The 14,953-nt window shown below is 37.2% G+C and overlaps 1 protein-coding gene across 6 annotated transcripts in view; it reads right to left on the bottom strand.

Annotated features, from left to right (window-relative positions):
* Nucleotides 1-14,953, bottom strand: part of LOC121728533 (eye-specific diacylglycerol kinase) — a 119,024-nt gene that overhangs the window by 44,740 nt on the left and 59,331 nt on the right. For all 6 annotated transcript variants that reach the window (XR_006035829.1, XM_042116682.1, XM_042116683.1 and 3 more), the window contains one exon: nt 5,279-5,420. Coding sequence is in view for 5 of the 6 variants with exons in the window: in XM_042116682.1 (XP_041972616.1) it covers nt 5,279-5,420 (142 nt within the window). In the remaining variant the exon portion in view is untranslated. The remainder of the gene's footprint in view (nt 1-5,278; nt 5,421-14,953) is intronic.

The raw sequence follows: 14,953 nt of genomic DNA, 5'->3' as shown, positions 1-14,953 counted from the left end.
TGAAAATATAACCTGGACACGCGGCAGCGTGCCTAAGCCAAGTTCATAATAATAGTAAGAAAATGGTTTAAAATAACATACATTTTTAACATTTCTTAATAAACTCAATCATACATTTTGATGTTTATTTGCAAATTCACCTGCTATATGATCATAGTATGTGTTGGCTTGTAGTAGGTACAAACATGACACAAATCACAATACTGTGGTGGTTCCAAAATTAACATAGAATTTGGTATGTCAGACTGCGCGTTCGTATTGTGTTAGTCAAAGCGAACCTTCGTAGATCTGTTATTGCCTTGTCAGGTAACAGTTGCCATACAGTAGGTACCTATATGAAGAATATGAGGTAGGATTGTGGGTAGAGTTAAACTGTCCGTGCCTTAGGTTTTTTTTTTTTTTCGTTTGTTTTTTGTTAGTGGTAAACTTAAAAAAACCATAAATGCGTTTTTTTATATTTTTTATATTCTCAGGTTTAAATAGAATTTAATAAATATTTTGTAAACAACTTCATGCTGAACTCTGAAGGTAACACTTCATATTCAAACATCTTTACAGTAATAAATAACGATGGCTAAATTACAAACTTTATTTATGGTACATAATAAACACTAACTAAATTTTAGATTCGAACCCCGGGCTGCCTAACTTGCAAAACGTGATTGTTTTCCGTTTTCAAGATTATTATTTCGTCGTTGGATTTCGATAGAAGTTTTTGAAATAAATTAATATGACTATTTACATATAACATTAATAAGAATACGAATACGGATACGCTTAAAGACGGGATTCTTGCATCATAATACATCTGGGAACAACCACGTGCGGGTTTCGTCACGATGTTTACCGACACGAGTACATAAACCTAGCACGAGAGTCCGTATTATGTACTTGAGATCTGAAAATGTCACGTACTCGCACCACCACCTGGCAATGAACCTGCTCCATCAATAACGCTACGGCCTACGGCCATGGGCGCTGTTAAAAACGTTACGTTTACGATATTTTTTATCATAATTAGGCATCATTAAACTTACTAATTTACCTGTATAACTTGTCATTTTTCCGAAAGACTTCTATTTAAACTGATTTTTTCCCGATAAAACAACGACATTAAAGCAATGCGATTTCTGAAATTTCTTACCTACTCATTTCTTGTAGGACTCGTCCCTTGTAAGCAGAAAGTTTCATGACAGATGTGAATTGTGATACATTCCTGCAAATCGTGATGTACCGTGTCAGCTGTGTGTCTATTGTGTGGTGTTTATCGCTGAGCTCTGAAGGTCCTTATAAATTCCCACTTTGTAACAGGGTACATGTCAACTTTGTTAACGTTATTGAAAACTTCTTTAGCGGCATTGTGTACCAACACACATAATATTATTATGTACATCATAAACGAAAATTCATGAAATGGAGATACATACAGAAGATCCCTTGTATGGCGTAGGAGAGGAGGTTGTAGTTAATAGAATCAGGCGTTACTTTGCGGAAATCCATAGTTTATAATTTAGTATGTATTTTTAGCAATATTCCGCGAAATAAACACCAACCTGTAAGTAAATTAGTGAGTGTAGGCATAGGCAGTGTGGGAGAGGAGGGTGCTGTACGCATACGTACGTACACTCACTCATTTACTTACAAGTTACAGGTTGAGGTTTATTTCGCGGAATAATGCTAAAAATAATAACATACTTACTAAATTATAAGAGGAGGTAGTATTCAGTGTCTTTTTCTACCAAAATTTTGACGACGTGTGCTATTAGGACTAGACAAGAGCGTCAATTGCAGGGAATCAGACTGGTACACAACGGCAGGACCTTTTTTTTTTTTTTTTTTTGTATCCATTAACACCAAAAAAGCGTTATAACAATAACCGTTTTGATTTTATCATGAACGCCTTGCTTTTCTATATTTTTTTGTGTATTTGTGAACATTTCCAGTGCCAACCTGTTGCTATATTGATACCGAGCATGAAGGGCCAAAAAATCGGTTTTGTATGGCAGCCATACAAACGCGTTTTTTTTTTAAATAAGTATTAATTTTATTTTAAGTATTTACTGTTAAAACGGCAAAAGAAATACATTTAAATTATTAATTTGTGAAAATTTTAAATGTCTATCGCGGTTCCCGAGGAGCAGCCTGGAGACAGACAGATGGATAGACAGCAAGTCTCAGTAACAAGGTTCCGTTTTTACTTTTTTCCCGTTAGATACGGAAGTCGGAACCCAAAGGCCGGGCGGGGGTCAAGAAAATAATACAATACCTAAGTATTCATTATGCACGTTGTAGGACTGGGACTGCAAACTACAAGATGTCAGTGTAAACACCGCCACCCCTGAAACCATCAAATTATCACAAGAAAATTATATATTAGCGCAACACAAAAGCTTAATCACTCGGAACTGGGGGAAGTTACTTCGAAGTTCGAGACAATATCCCGCCGCAGCACCGGCACTAAACTATTTATTAGTATCATAAAAGCCCTGCAATTAGCTAATGATTGCTCGCCGCCCTCCCGTTGTGTCGAATGTGACAGGTCATCGCAGGCCTCATTAATCTTTTATTCAACTAACGACAGAACCGTACAATGCAAAAGCTGGAAATGGCCGAGGAAACGATTATCTCCCGCCATCGTGAACGGCCCGCTATTTACATTCGATACACAATTTACAGCACGATCGATGACGGACCCGGCGCGCACCACATTTAAACGTTATCGCCGAGGAATACGGCCGAAATGTGGCAAGCCGGATGTGTCTACGACCGTACATCAATAACGCAAGGTAATATTTTGTACCTGTTACGGGCTCGCGCCGAGCTCTTTCGAAGTCTTTGTGTAAAGTTCACAAAAGTACGGAGAATTTATCAATTGGCGGATTACTTTTATTGGAGCTATAGCTTAAGCTTATTGGAACTCAGCCTACTCGATTGGAAATACCTGGAATCTATTTATTTGTATACGTTTGCCGATTGAGAATGTAGCAAAAAATACGGTTACCACTTACTACATTATTTATCTTCGATGGGCGAATATTTCCTTAACCGTGTTGCTAGTATTTGGTATTTTAAATCGGTATATTTCACATGTCTATGGATCTAGTATATTTTAACATCATATTAATTTGGACCATCAATAAAAACTTATCTACTGAAGGGAAGTTAAACAATAAAACTCTACGACTCTACACTTTACTACGATTTACTTTTTTTATTTATTATTTACGATTAGGTGCCGCCGGCAGAAATAATTTCAAGGGATGCAGATTTTAGTTTTCTTTCTTTTCTTTTGACTTTTTACGAACAACAGTAACTGTCTATTTACGTCAACAGAATACATTTAGTGCCGAAACACTATGAATAAAAAAATGATTTCCAATAGACGGCTTTTTATTTCAATAATTCCTGTTGATCCCGAGATTCCGAAGGGGTGCAAGTGCACCACCTGGCACCTCCCTTCCGGCGCCTATGTTCACTAACGCACATTCACGGCTTCTTATCAAAGAAGCGTATTAAAATCCTTAAGTCTCTAGACTTTTATTTTAGTTTCAGTCAAGTTTTACTGCACGACATGACCAGCTCATTAATAAAATATACAATATTCCGAAAATACACAATCTTAATGGGTCGGTTCTTTAAGGTCAGAAAGTTTTGAGGAAATCTTGATCGTGAGGGTTGTACATGTATTGAGTTAATAATAGACAGGAGGGATTGTTATCATTGCCTGTGAAGTGTAAGCCTTAAAGCCATGTATGTCTGCGTAGGAGTACAACACTAGCTTTGTCCAAACTGTGCCTTTTTTTGTTCATCAACGGCATTATAGCGCAGTCAACATCGCGCGTGAGGCATGCCCGCGACGCATGACACTTTTCTTTCCAACGCGGGTGGATTTTGACATATTCAACTATTGAATATGCCAAACGAAAGTTGAATAAAAAGATGATGACGAAAATTGAAGATGAAATTGCATAGTGTGGACATAGCTACTCAGAATTAGTATGTGTGTAAAGATCAAATGGCGAAACAAGGCACACAACTTCTTATTATAAAATGTCATTTGTATAAAATTCTGTACCTCGCTATTTTGATAACACCGTATATTCCAGCACAATAAGGTATGTAGAGGAAATCTATACCTATTAGGTGTAGAACTGGCCTAGTTATAACTCCAGATCTCCAAGTCGTTTATTAGAATACTATATTTTTGCTCTTTAATCTATACTATGACCTTTCCCGTCCCTCAAAGTATCTCCATACCAAATTTCATCTAAATCGGTTCAGCCGTTTAAACTTAAACAGATAACAGACACACACATAATATACAAGATGTTAGTGTAAACACCGTTATCCTTGAAACCATCAAATGAGCCCGTCAAAATGAACAACTTTTTCTATGAGAACAATGCTGGGAACTCAAAAAAATCTATCTTCATACCCGTACCCATACAAATTGCCGATCGGGGCATCCGTATGGGTATGAAGACGGCATTTTTTTTTGAGTTTCAGCATTGTTCTCATAGAAAAAGTTGTTCATTTTGACGGGCTCATTTGATGGTTTCAAGGATAACGGTGTTTACACTAACACACTGTACCTATAGTAAGGGAGTAAGGATGTGAGCTATTACTTGAGCTGGTTGATGACGTTTTCACATAAATAAACACTTTCTTATTATTATGTTGGAGCAGGTGCGGCGAGTTGGAGCGATCGTTCATGTCACACCGTGTGCATAGTAACACGGTGTAAAGCGTTTGAATACTATGTATAAGAAATTTTCAGTTTTTAAACATACTGCCGCACAAATGAGGTTCAGTGTAATACCTGAGTCTCAGATTTCATAATTAATGAAAAGAGTTTAGAGGTGAGTAGGGAGACGTTTATCCGTGGCAAAATGTACGTGTGGCAATACTTTTGCGCGAAGTGATAAACAAAGCGGGAACTCAAAGTTAAATTACCGAAACTCGAAAGTCAAAGAATAGCCCCGCGCCCCCTCACTCCTCAGTCCATTCCTCGCGTGAACACGCGGAATACGGTTGTAGTTGTGCTGTCTCCCGCTTTTTATGGGGAGGGAAAATTCTGTACTTCCTACTCCTATTTCTTCTGATGATTCTTTTTACAGGACACAAGAAAGCCTTAGCGTGTCCCTCGGGCTCCCTGAGATCAAATTAAAGGGATTTCGTGGTTGGATAGCGCTGTCGACCCTAGCGACGCCGGAGATATAGCGGTGGGAATGTGTGGTGGGCCAACTCCCGTTTAAAAAAAATATAAATTTGTACAAACCTGGCAACCTTCAGATTCTCCGACGTAGCAGCAATCCCCCGACACGGAGGTCGGCAGCCACAGGTGTTCGCCGCTGAAGGCTGTCTCGCTCCAGTCCGGCGTCGACCGCACCACCCGCGCGGCTTGACTCTCGCTTGTGCGTCTGTTGACAAACGACCACACGTCAACATCCTCGAAGAAGCAGGTTTCAGAATAAGCATTTTAACATTTTTGCGCGTTCCTCGTGTAATCAATGTAAGATGCTGTAATAAACAGTCTGAAATCATTTTTTAATCCTTTAAAATATTCAAGATACGACAATAAATAAACCAGTATACGTCACGTACAACTCACTCATACAAGTCACGATTTCCTACTGCCAAACAATATCATAGTAGAGTGTAAATAAAAGTAATCTATTTGTATCTAAAAGGGCAATATTATTTATTATAGACTGAGAGCCAGTGTTCGCCAGACTTACAGTAAAAAAGTAGTAAACTCCAGTTTAGTTTAGTTAGTCCAGGCATTAATGCCTGGCTGTTTCATCTCCCGTTGATGCAATGAGCATGTGGCATAAATATTGACTTTCCCAGATTGGCATAACTATTGTATATTTACCCAGATTCAGATACTTCAAAATTTTATTTGAATAAATGCTAACAAGGCTACATCAAAAGAACTGATTCATATTACTATTGGAGTCTAAACTGAAATATATTATATTTACAGCTACTGAACGCTTGACGATCACATTGATACAGTGCTGAAATCTGGTGATATTGCCTGATATTGCGACCGCTTTGTAAAGTGTAAAGCGCTCGCAAAATATTTCAATCAGCACCTACTGTGAGCAGTTTCGAAGGTTTTATGACACGGGTTTATCTACTCTGAATTAGTTCAAAAAATTTAGAGCCTCCGTGGCTTAATGGGATTCCTTTGGTCCGCACTCGTAGAGGGCGCAGGTTCGATCCCGGGTGGAGGCGTGTACCAATGAGACATTTTCTGTTCTCAAGTACTTCTCAAGTACATAACACGGACGCTCATACGGTGAAGGAAAACATCGTGAGGAAATCCACATATAGTTGGTCCCAGAGGTATTGACTAGTTCTTTCCTCTGGAGTAGACCGACTATATTGCGAGAATGTCGTATGTGCTCGGGCAACCATACGGACATTTAAATCTTGTCCCACTACAGTATTTATGAAGTGGTTATTTCGCTCTGAAATTACTGTATAAATCCACAACGGATGCAAAAGGCCTAGTTTTTATCTATTCAACAGAGTTGTTGATTGAATATTTTGATGGCAGCCAATCAAAATCTTCAATGAATAGATAAACTCTTTACTCTTGTCAAATGACCTCCAGGTAGTCATAATTAAGATGACTTGCAATAAAATTATAATAATATGTATTAATAACATTCGCAAGTCAAATCTAAATAATAGGTAACCTTCAAAACTTTACCACAATAAAGGCATTTGTCTTCTACTGTCTACAACTTAATTGAGCGACGATGCTTGTTAAGATAATTGTTTCAATTATTAATTAATATTATGATTGGCTAATATTATGTAGTCCGGGTTCCGTAGAACAATTTTTTTATTACTATCAAGCAAATTTTTTATAAGTAGCTTCATTTTAATAAGACGAACAACAATATTATATGCGAAAAATCTTAAAAGTGTTAGCTAACAGAGATAGAAAGGATTTCATACTTTGATTTGATGGTCCTAAAATATGGATTATTCTATTTGTAGGATAATGTTACTCTTAAATTATATAAGTATTAACCTATCAATATATTATATACAAAAAATCAGCTGGTTAGTACCGTAGTCAACCAAGTTTTGTTGATTACAGAACCCTAAAACTTTTTAACATACTTTTATAAGCTTGGGCTGTAAGTATGTAACGGAGTCTTTTAGCACAATTTTCCGTATATTTGGAAAAAATGAATAATTTTTATAAAAGCTGAAGATAAATAAGCTTATTTTTTTACTATTATTATTACGTAGCCGTTTCCAAACAAAAAGTTTATTTTTTTATTTTTATATAATATATTCTAAAGAATATAGTATTAATAAACCCTTGTAAAAAATTAGTGTCTGACAAAGTTTGTTTTATTTGAGTTTCTAATAATAAAACGGGTTCTATCAAGTAAAGTCATTAGAACGATTTATTTTACAAGTTTATGTCCACCCTGCGGGATCCCGCAAATACCGGCATCCAGCGGGATTGTGATGGTTCAGTCCCGCAAATACCAGCATTGAAATTATCTTGCGGGATTGCATTCCCGACCTAAAATGGAACCCTAACCAGCTTTTTAAAAAAATTTTGTATATTTGTAGGTTAATAGTTAAATACTAATTTAAGAGTAACATTGTCCTACAAGGGCAATTTCAGAAAAACGTGTACAGGGTATAAAATTTCATTTTAATTTTTATGTCAATTTTTTCTTTTTTTCTATAATTTTTTTCTTTAATGTAATAGGAAATATAGTTTATTAAACAAAAAAACAAAAAAGAACGCGGAATTTAAGGCATTTTCCTGATAATATCAAAAATGACCGTAGAAAAAGTCACCCAACGGAGGTCACGTAATGCTACCTGCTTGTTGTTTTAAATTGTTTAAAAATTAACCATCTTATTTAGCACAAATACATTTTTGGTATCAAATACTATACAAGTTTTGCAATGTGTAAACAATAACAATAATCAAAGAAAAGTGATTAATAACAGTAAAACTTGGTCACATACCTGAACAAAGAAATTGAAACACCTGCACTTCAACAACATTTCCGCGCTTTTCACTAGTTAGTTTGCCAGTAAAAACAAAAAGACGTACCTATCGATGAAGAACATACGTTGTTTTGCCAGATCGTGCCGAATAATTTCTAGTATTAGAAGAATATTTGCAAAAACGAGCGGTCACAAAGCGGAATCTTCCGGAAGACTAAAATTTTCGTTTTAAATTCAAATTAATTTTTAAAAGAAATTACATATAAAAATATATAATTGATACTTTCAGCTGATACATTTGACTTTTGAGATTTCAAATTATGTATAGAAATCACTTCAAATACTGGATATTTTTTAAAATCAATCATTATCTCATCTTAGTTGGGAAGGGGACAGGTATATTTGATGGTTTTCAATACTTTAAAACCTTCGTATTTTTTTTATTTAGTAAAGTAACAACACGACGACAATTTATATATGTATTTAAACATATACTTTTTTCACTTAAATTAATATATTCTGTTAAAAGTTATTTATCTCAACAAAATAAATTAACAAAGTCGAGGGACAAGGCAAAATCAGGGGGTACACATTTTTTTGAAAATGCCCACAAATAGAACAATCCATATATTTTTAGGACCATCAAATCAAAGTATGAAATCCTTTCTATCTCTGTTAGCTACCACTTTCAAGATTTTTCGCAAATAAAAATGTTGTTTGTCTTATCAAAATGAAGCTACTCACAAAAAATTGCTTGATAGTAATAAAAAAAATGTTCAACGGAACCCGGACTATATTGTTTTTGTCATGAAGAAAGGTGGAAATTATTCCACCTACTTGAAGTAGGAAACCCCTTTTTCCTTCAAAGGTTGGGAAAAAGGGGAACCCCACTTCAAACACCACAAATACACACAGTTGACATTCAAATTTCAAAGTCGTGAGTCGATAAAGTGGGTAACTAACAATTTGAAAATGTTCGTTTTTCCCTTCGAACGCATAAAAAGTTGGATGTTACTATTCTAAGAGTTACGAAGAGGTTTTCCGACGAATCTGTAATAATCTGTGTCTTTATAAGAGGTCAATTTTATTTTTAAATATTCTCAATACAGTGCGAGCATTTTACATTTAGCGCCTGGGCTAAAAAGGTCAATGACCGCTACCGCCTCGTTTCGCCGAGTACATTATAGTGAAGTGGTGGGACGTGTCATTTCAAATTAGAGAAGCTCTAACTGAAATGACAACAAAAATAAAAATAAACTTATTAGGCATCACTTAGAAAAAAAAGAGCAAAAATTTAGAAACTTTAGAACTTTTGAAACTTAACACCTCAAAACAGGCTACTGCCGCAGGTCTATTAACTAATAGACCTGCGGCAGTAGTCTGTTTTGAGATAACAAAGTTCCTTTGAGATAACAGTAAAGTAATTACTAATAATTGTATAATGTATTATGTTTAACATATTATGCATAATAAACTTCCGCCTTCCTCTAAGCCCAAAGGTCATAAGCCGAAGTTTTCAAGAAAGATATTCATGTGAGAATGTGAGATTTCAGGATTAGGCGCGTGAGGAATAGAGGGAAAGCTGAAAATACAATAACAAGTTTGAAAGCATTCAACGTACTTTGAATAAGTTACCTGTCTCCGGAGTCTTCGTTTGCCCATACAGTTTGCAAACTGAAGGTTCAGGGAATTATACACTCTCATAATGTAATTCAATATTGTGAATAAATTTCCCCACAGGCCAGTTTACAATGGGGAATAAATTTTTAATGATCTTTTGTTCGTTCTATGATTTCTCTCATTTCAATTACACGAATATAAACTTTACTTATTATGTGTCAAACGAATCTTTATTTCATAAGGTTTTTTTTAATTGTTATGAGATCATAAATGTCTTGTTAATCAGTTAACCTTCCTATAACCTTAACCTTCCTGTTAATAAATGTTATATATTGTTAATTTATTATATTTAAATGTTACCACTGACGTGCGTGTATTTTAATTATTTTGGAGAATAATGGATAATATCATACAAGTGTAATAAACACAAGAATACATCTTACAATGCTATGGTACGGATTCATCACTCCTATAATAAATAGGAGCGATCTTTTACTTTCCTCTACCGGTTGCCAGCAACGCCTTGCTGGCAACCGGTAGAGGAAAGTAAAAGATCCTCTAGGCCCAGCTATTTAAAGCCTCACCAATCACCATACATTCGATCATCACATCTCTTTCTTCAGAATTTAACATTTGGTACCGAGATGCTGGGACCCTCGGTGGAGACGCAGCCACAGTCTTACTTGATTTACAAGTCCTAATAGAGAATTTCCAATCATTTGATTTGGAACTTAATTCTTCTAAATGCGATCTTTTTATTAATAACTAGCTGTTGCCCGCAACTTCGTTCGCGTGAATGTATGTTATTAAAATCGAGGTTTAGAAAATTGAACACCCATCTACGACTATTTTATTGAGATCTATATTACAGACGAAATTTTTAATTTACATCAAAGATCCAGGAAACTTCAACGTCAGATACTTATCGTTTTCAAAAATCCTTTCTTCGAAGACCGCTTGGCGTGGACGGAAACAATGGGAATGCCCGGAGTGCTCCGCGGCTCATAGACTAGGAGGAGATAACACAAACACGCCTGTCCGAACCGACGATCATCACTTTAATATCACCATGAGAAAAAAGGAATCAGTGCAAGCTCACCGCCGAGATACGCAGATTGACTAACGAGTTGTCCTCTGTCAAACAACGGCTTGAAGATGCCACACAGTCAATCAAAGCTTGTCATGAGCGGCTCGAGTCGCTCGAGTGTAAGGTAACATCTAACGAAAACCACATTAAGCAGTTGGTGAGCAAAACTCGAGAAATTGACATCCTCAAGGCAAATTCAACTCGACCTAAATGACCAGTGTCAACAACAGCTGAGGAACGAAATTGAACTGGCTGGCATCCCTGAAAACCCTGGAGAAAACCTACATCACATAGCAATGTTATCAGCCCAAAAAGTCGGGGTTAAAATCACCGACTTGGAAATTGACTGGGTCAAAAGAGCAGGTCCTCGCATTGCTAAAAGTGTAAACTCAAAACCTGAAATCTTACCTAAGCCTGTGGTGATCCGCTTCCATCGTAGAACTATAAGAGACGAAATAATGAAGGCTGCCTAATGTGTCTCTGGCAGCTTTTCATCAGCCCATAGCATTAATTCACTTTTAAAAAAAATCGTCACAAATTCATTAGGCAGCGTTGGTATTGACTCCTTAACCGAAGCTATAAATACATGGCGTGAAAACTGTACGGCGGAAATCCCAGTCAATGCCAACATCCAAAAAAAAAAAATGGGATGAACCCATAGACATAATATATACTGTAGCATTATAGGTTTATGGATGAACCACTACTAAATATGGATAAACTCGACCTTTTAAATTGCTACTCCGCCGTAGACCGTGCGCGTCTCTTGGCGTCCGCTGAGCCAGAATCGGGGTATTGGCTCCAGGCAATCCCATCATCTAATATAGGCACACTTTTGGACAATAACACCTTCAACGTTTCAGTCGGTTTGCGTATGTGCCGAAATCACTGAAGCCCGTCGCTGCCATTACGGCACCTCAGTGGACCGCCAGGGGCATCACGGACTGTCTTGCCGCCGGAGTGCCGGCCGCCAGTCCCGCCATGCCTCCGTGAATGACGTCATCCGCAGGGCTCTTGCCAACGTCAACGTGCCGGGCGCCGGCTACACTCGAGCCGAACGGTATAGCGCGTGACGATGGCAGGAGACCTGATGGAATGACGCTCATTCCGTAGAGCCGGGACAGACCTTTAATTGATTTGGATAGTTTAGGATTTTCATATTATTATTATGTTGGTCAGAAAACATCATTAGAAAAAAATAAGGGTTCCGATTTTTTGCCATTTGGCTACGGAACCCTAAAAAACGAAAAATATTCAATCTAAATATCAAAGCAAGCTCCGTGGAATAGGTAGGTATAATAATATATTGTTAATAGCTAGCTAACGTTTTGTGGGAAAATATACGTTTTCCATAAAATTCCTAATACGCGGGCGAAGCCGCGCGGGACATGTAGTAAAAATATAATATTCTTATGTCATATTTTGTTTGGATCATATTAAAGTTAATATGCCTAGCGGAAAAGAGCAACAATCTCGAGCTCGACGACGACGACGTAAAAAAAAGAGTGCTGCTGTCATGTATCACACTTCTCTTTTTACCACGCAGTGTTACTGATAGTGACATCTCTTTTGCTCAGCCCTTTGTTTCTCTATTCCGCTAGGTATATTAACTTTATGGTTTGGATGCTGCTTACGTCAAGATTTAAGTAGCTACACAATGAATACGATAATATCTGATAATATGTTCAGCGGTAAGTTAATTAACACGGACGCGGGAACGAGATAACAAAATATGCATTAATATAGCAAAATAGAGACATGTATATTTATACGCATTATTACACTAATAAGGCCGGGCCTTTCCAAGTTTTCCACTTGTAAATACTTTATGCTCTGAGCCCTCTCGCCGCGGCCGTCGGGGTTTAGAGGGCGTGTAGTAGTAGTAGGGACCGCTTACATTCAATACGTCTAAGGCCGTGCGCACGTTGCGACTTTTTGTAGCGATGCAGTCGCGATACTGTCGCATATTTGCATCGATACACTCGCGGTGCAGTCGCTAGCTGTGTGTTTTGTATGGAGTTGCAAATGCGTCTAACGCGCGTTAGAAGTGACTAGCGAATATGCAGTCGTGCGCTTCATAGTCGCGCGACTGCATCGCTACTAAAAGTCGCAGTGGGCGAAGGCCGAAGGCCCTAAGGCCGCGCGCTCATTGCGACTTTTTATAACGATGCAGTCGCGATACTGTCGCATATTTACATCGATACAGTCGCGATGCAGTCGCTAGCTGTGTGACCTGTATGACGTTGCAAATGCGACTAACGCGCGTTAGTAGTGATGCAGTAGTGCGCTTCATAAACGCGCGACTGCATCGCTACTAAAAGTCGCAGTGGGCGAGGACCCTAAACTTCCCTAGTTTAGAGCCCTTATTTGCATAACTGTACGAGTTAAGAGCTCCAAAGACTGAGGATTGTATTAATTGAAGTTATAATTGATGGCGATTAAATACAGTGAGTTGGAAAATGTATTGAAGTTAATAGTGTAACTAGTTAGTGGTATAATTAAAATTGTTTGCAAATAAACTTTTTACGTTTTGATTTATTCTATTGCTTTACTTTTATTTAGAACTAGATGTCCCGCGCGGCTTCGCCCGCGTAAATTAGGAATTTTACGGAAACCGTACATTTTTCCATAAAAAATATTTCCCCCGTTTTCCCACATTTTCCTGATTTTCTTCGGTCGTATTAGTCTTAGCGTGATAATATAATATAGCCTATAGTCTTACTTGATAAATGATCTATCTAACAGTGAGATAAGTTTTTAAATCGGACCTGTAGTTCCTGAGATTGACGCGTTCATGCAAATATACTCTTCAGGTTTATAATATTAGGTAGGTATAGATTTTTTTAAATTATCGCTTGACAAACTCGAGTCTCGATCTAAAAGACTATGAAATGGTATAATATGGTAGTGATGATGATGATGATGAATGTAATTTGCATAGTAGCATATGCTTTCTGTTCTTAAAACAACGCCGAAACTCCCAAATCAGGAGTTCTCTCAGCACCTTCCGAACCACGGTATACCAGGTATATCTTGGTGCAAAATCTTACTTGTTGGTAGCATATGCTTAGAATACTTCTCACGAAACCGAAGTCACCACATGTTTCCCTATAAGTTTTGAGGAGTTCCCTCGATTACTTATGGATCCTTCATCATATCACCAATTTTGTGAATATAATACCAAATTGGGATGATACCAAAAGAAACATTTTGAAAATCGTTTAACAAACGGCGGAGTAATCGTTGAATATAAGAAAACGAACAAAACACCTCCCCCATTGTGAAAGTCGGTTAAAATTGTAGCCTATGTGTTATTCTGATGTATAAGCTATATTATTGTAAAGTTTCATTAAAATCCGTTCAGTAGTTTTTGCGTGAACGAGTAACTAACATCCATACATCCAAACAAACTTTCGCCTTTATAATATTAGTAGGAAGTAGGATAGTAGGAAGTAGGATTTATTGCAGTACTAGCTGTTGCCCGCGACTTCGTCCGCGTGGACTTCAGTTTATAGCGCGCGATGTCAACAAAATTGGTGTCAAAAGCTTTTATAAAAAAAACCCTGGTACCCCTTAAATCAATACAGGTGTGCAGTGTGCAAACAATAAGTACTTCATTTTTGTATGTTAAACTTTATATATTATGCCAAATTTTAAAGCTTATTTAGCCCCCCAATTACACAACTTTACCCATAAACTATTTATCATTGATAGGTTTAGCCCCAATTTCACCAACGTCTGTTAGTGTTAACAGCTTGTTAAAATATCCTGTCTTCTCTTTCATTCATATGAAAAACAAAACAGCTAACGTGATACTAATTCGAGCATTAACTTTAACAGTCTTTGGTGAAATTTGGTCTTAAGGTTACGTCACTGCCTGCACAGATAAAGTACTGAGTTATTTAATACCGTAGAATAGATATAACAATCGAAAAAAATCGAGACTTAAATGTAAGATGATACCACCTCTTATAGAAAGACTTTTGAGCAAGCGTCAGCGCGATGTAGAAGACGCACGGCGCCATCTATTATGAATTTTTTGAACAAATTTACGACCCTTACAACCCTTTTTTCCAGTAAAAAAGTAGCCTATGTCCTTTCTCAGGCTTTCGACTATCAGTATACAAAATTTCATTACAATCGGTTTGGTAGTTTTGGCGTTTGGCGTGAAAGCGAGACTGACAGACAGACAGACAGACAGAGATACTTTCGCATTCATAATATTAGTACAGATTATGTGCACACTGCACA

Source organism: Aricia agestis, chromosome 7 (assembly GCF_905147365.1).
Source record: "Aricia agestis chromosome 7, ilAriAges1.1, whole genome shotgun sequence".
NCBI lineage: Eukaryota > Metazoa > Arthropoda > Insecta > Lepidoptera > Lycaenidae > Aricia > Aricia agestis.
Note: the sequence above shows the minus strand (reverse complement) of the source record. Positions and strands in the feature narration are given on the sequence as shown.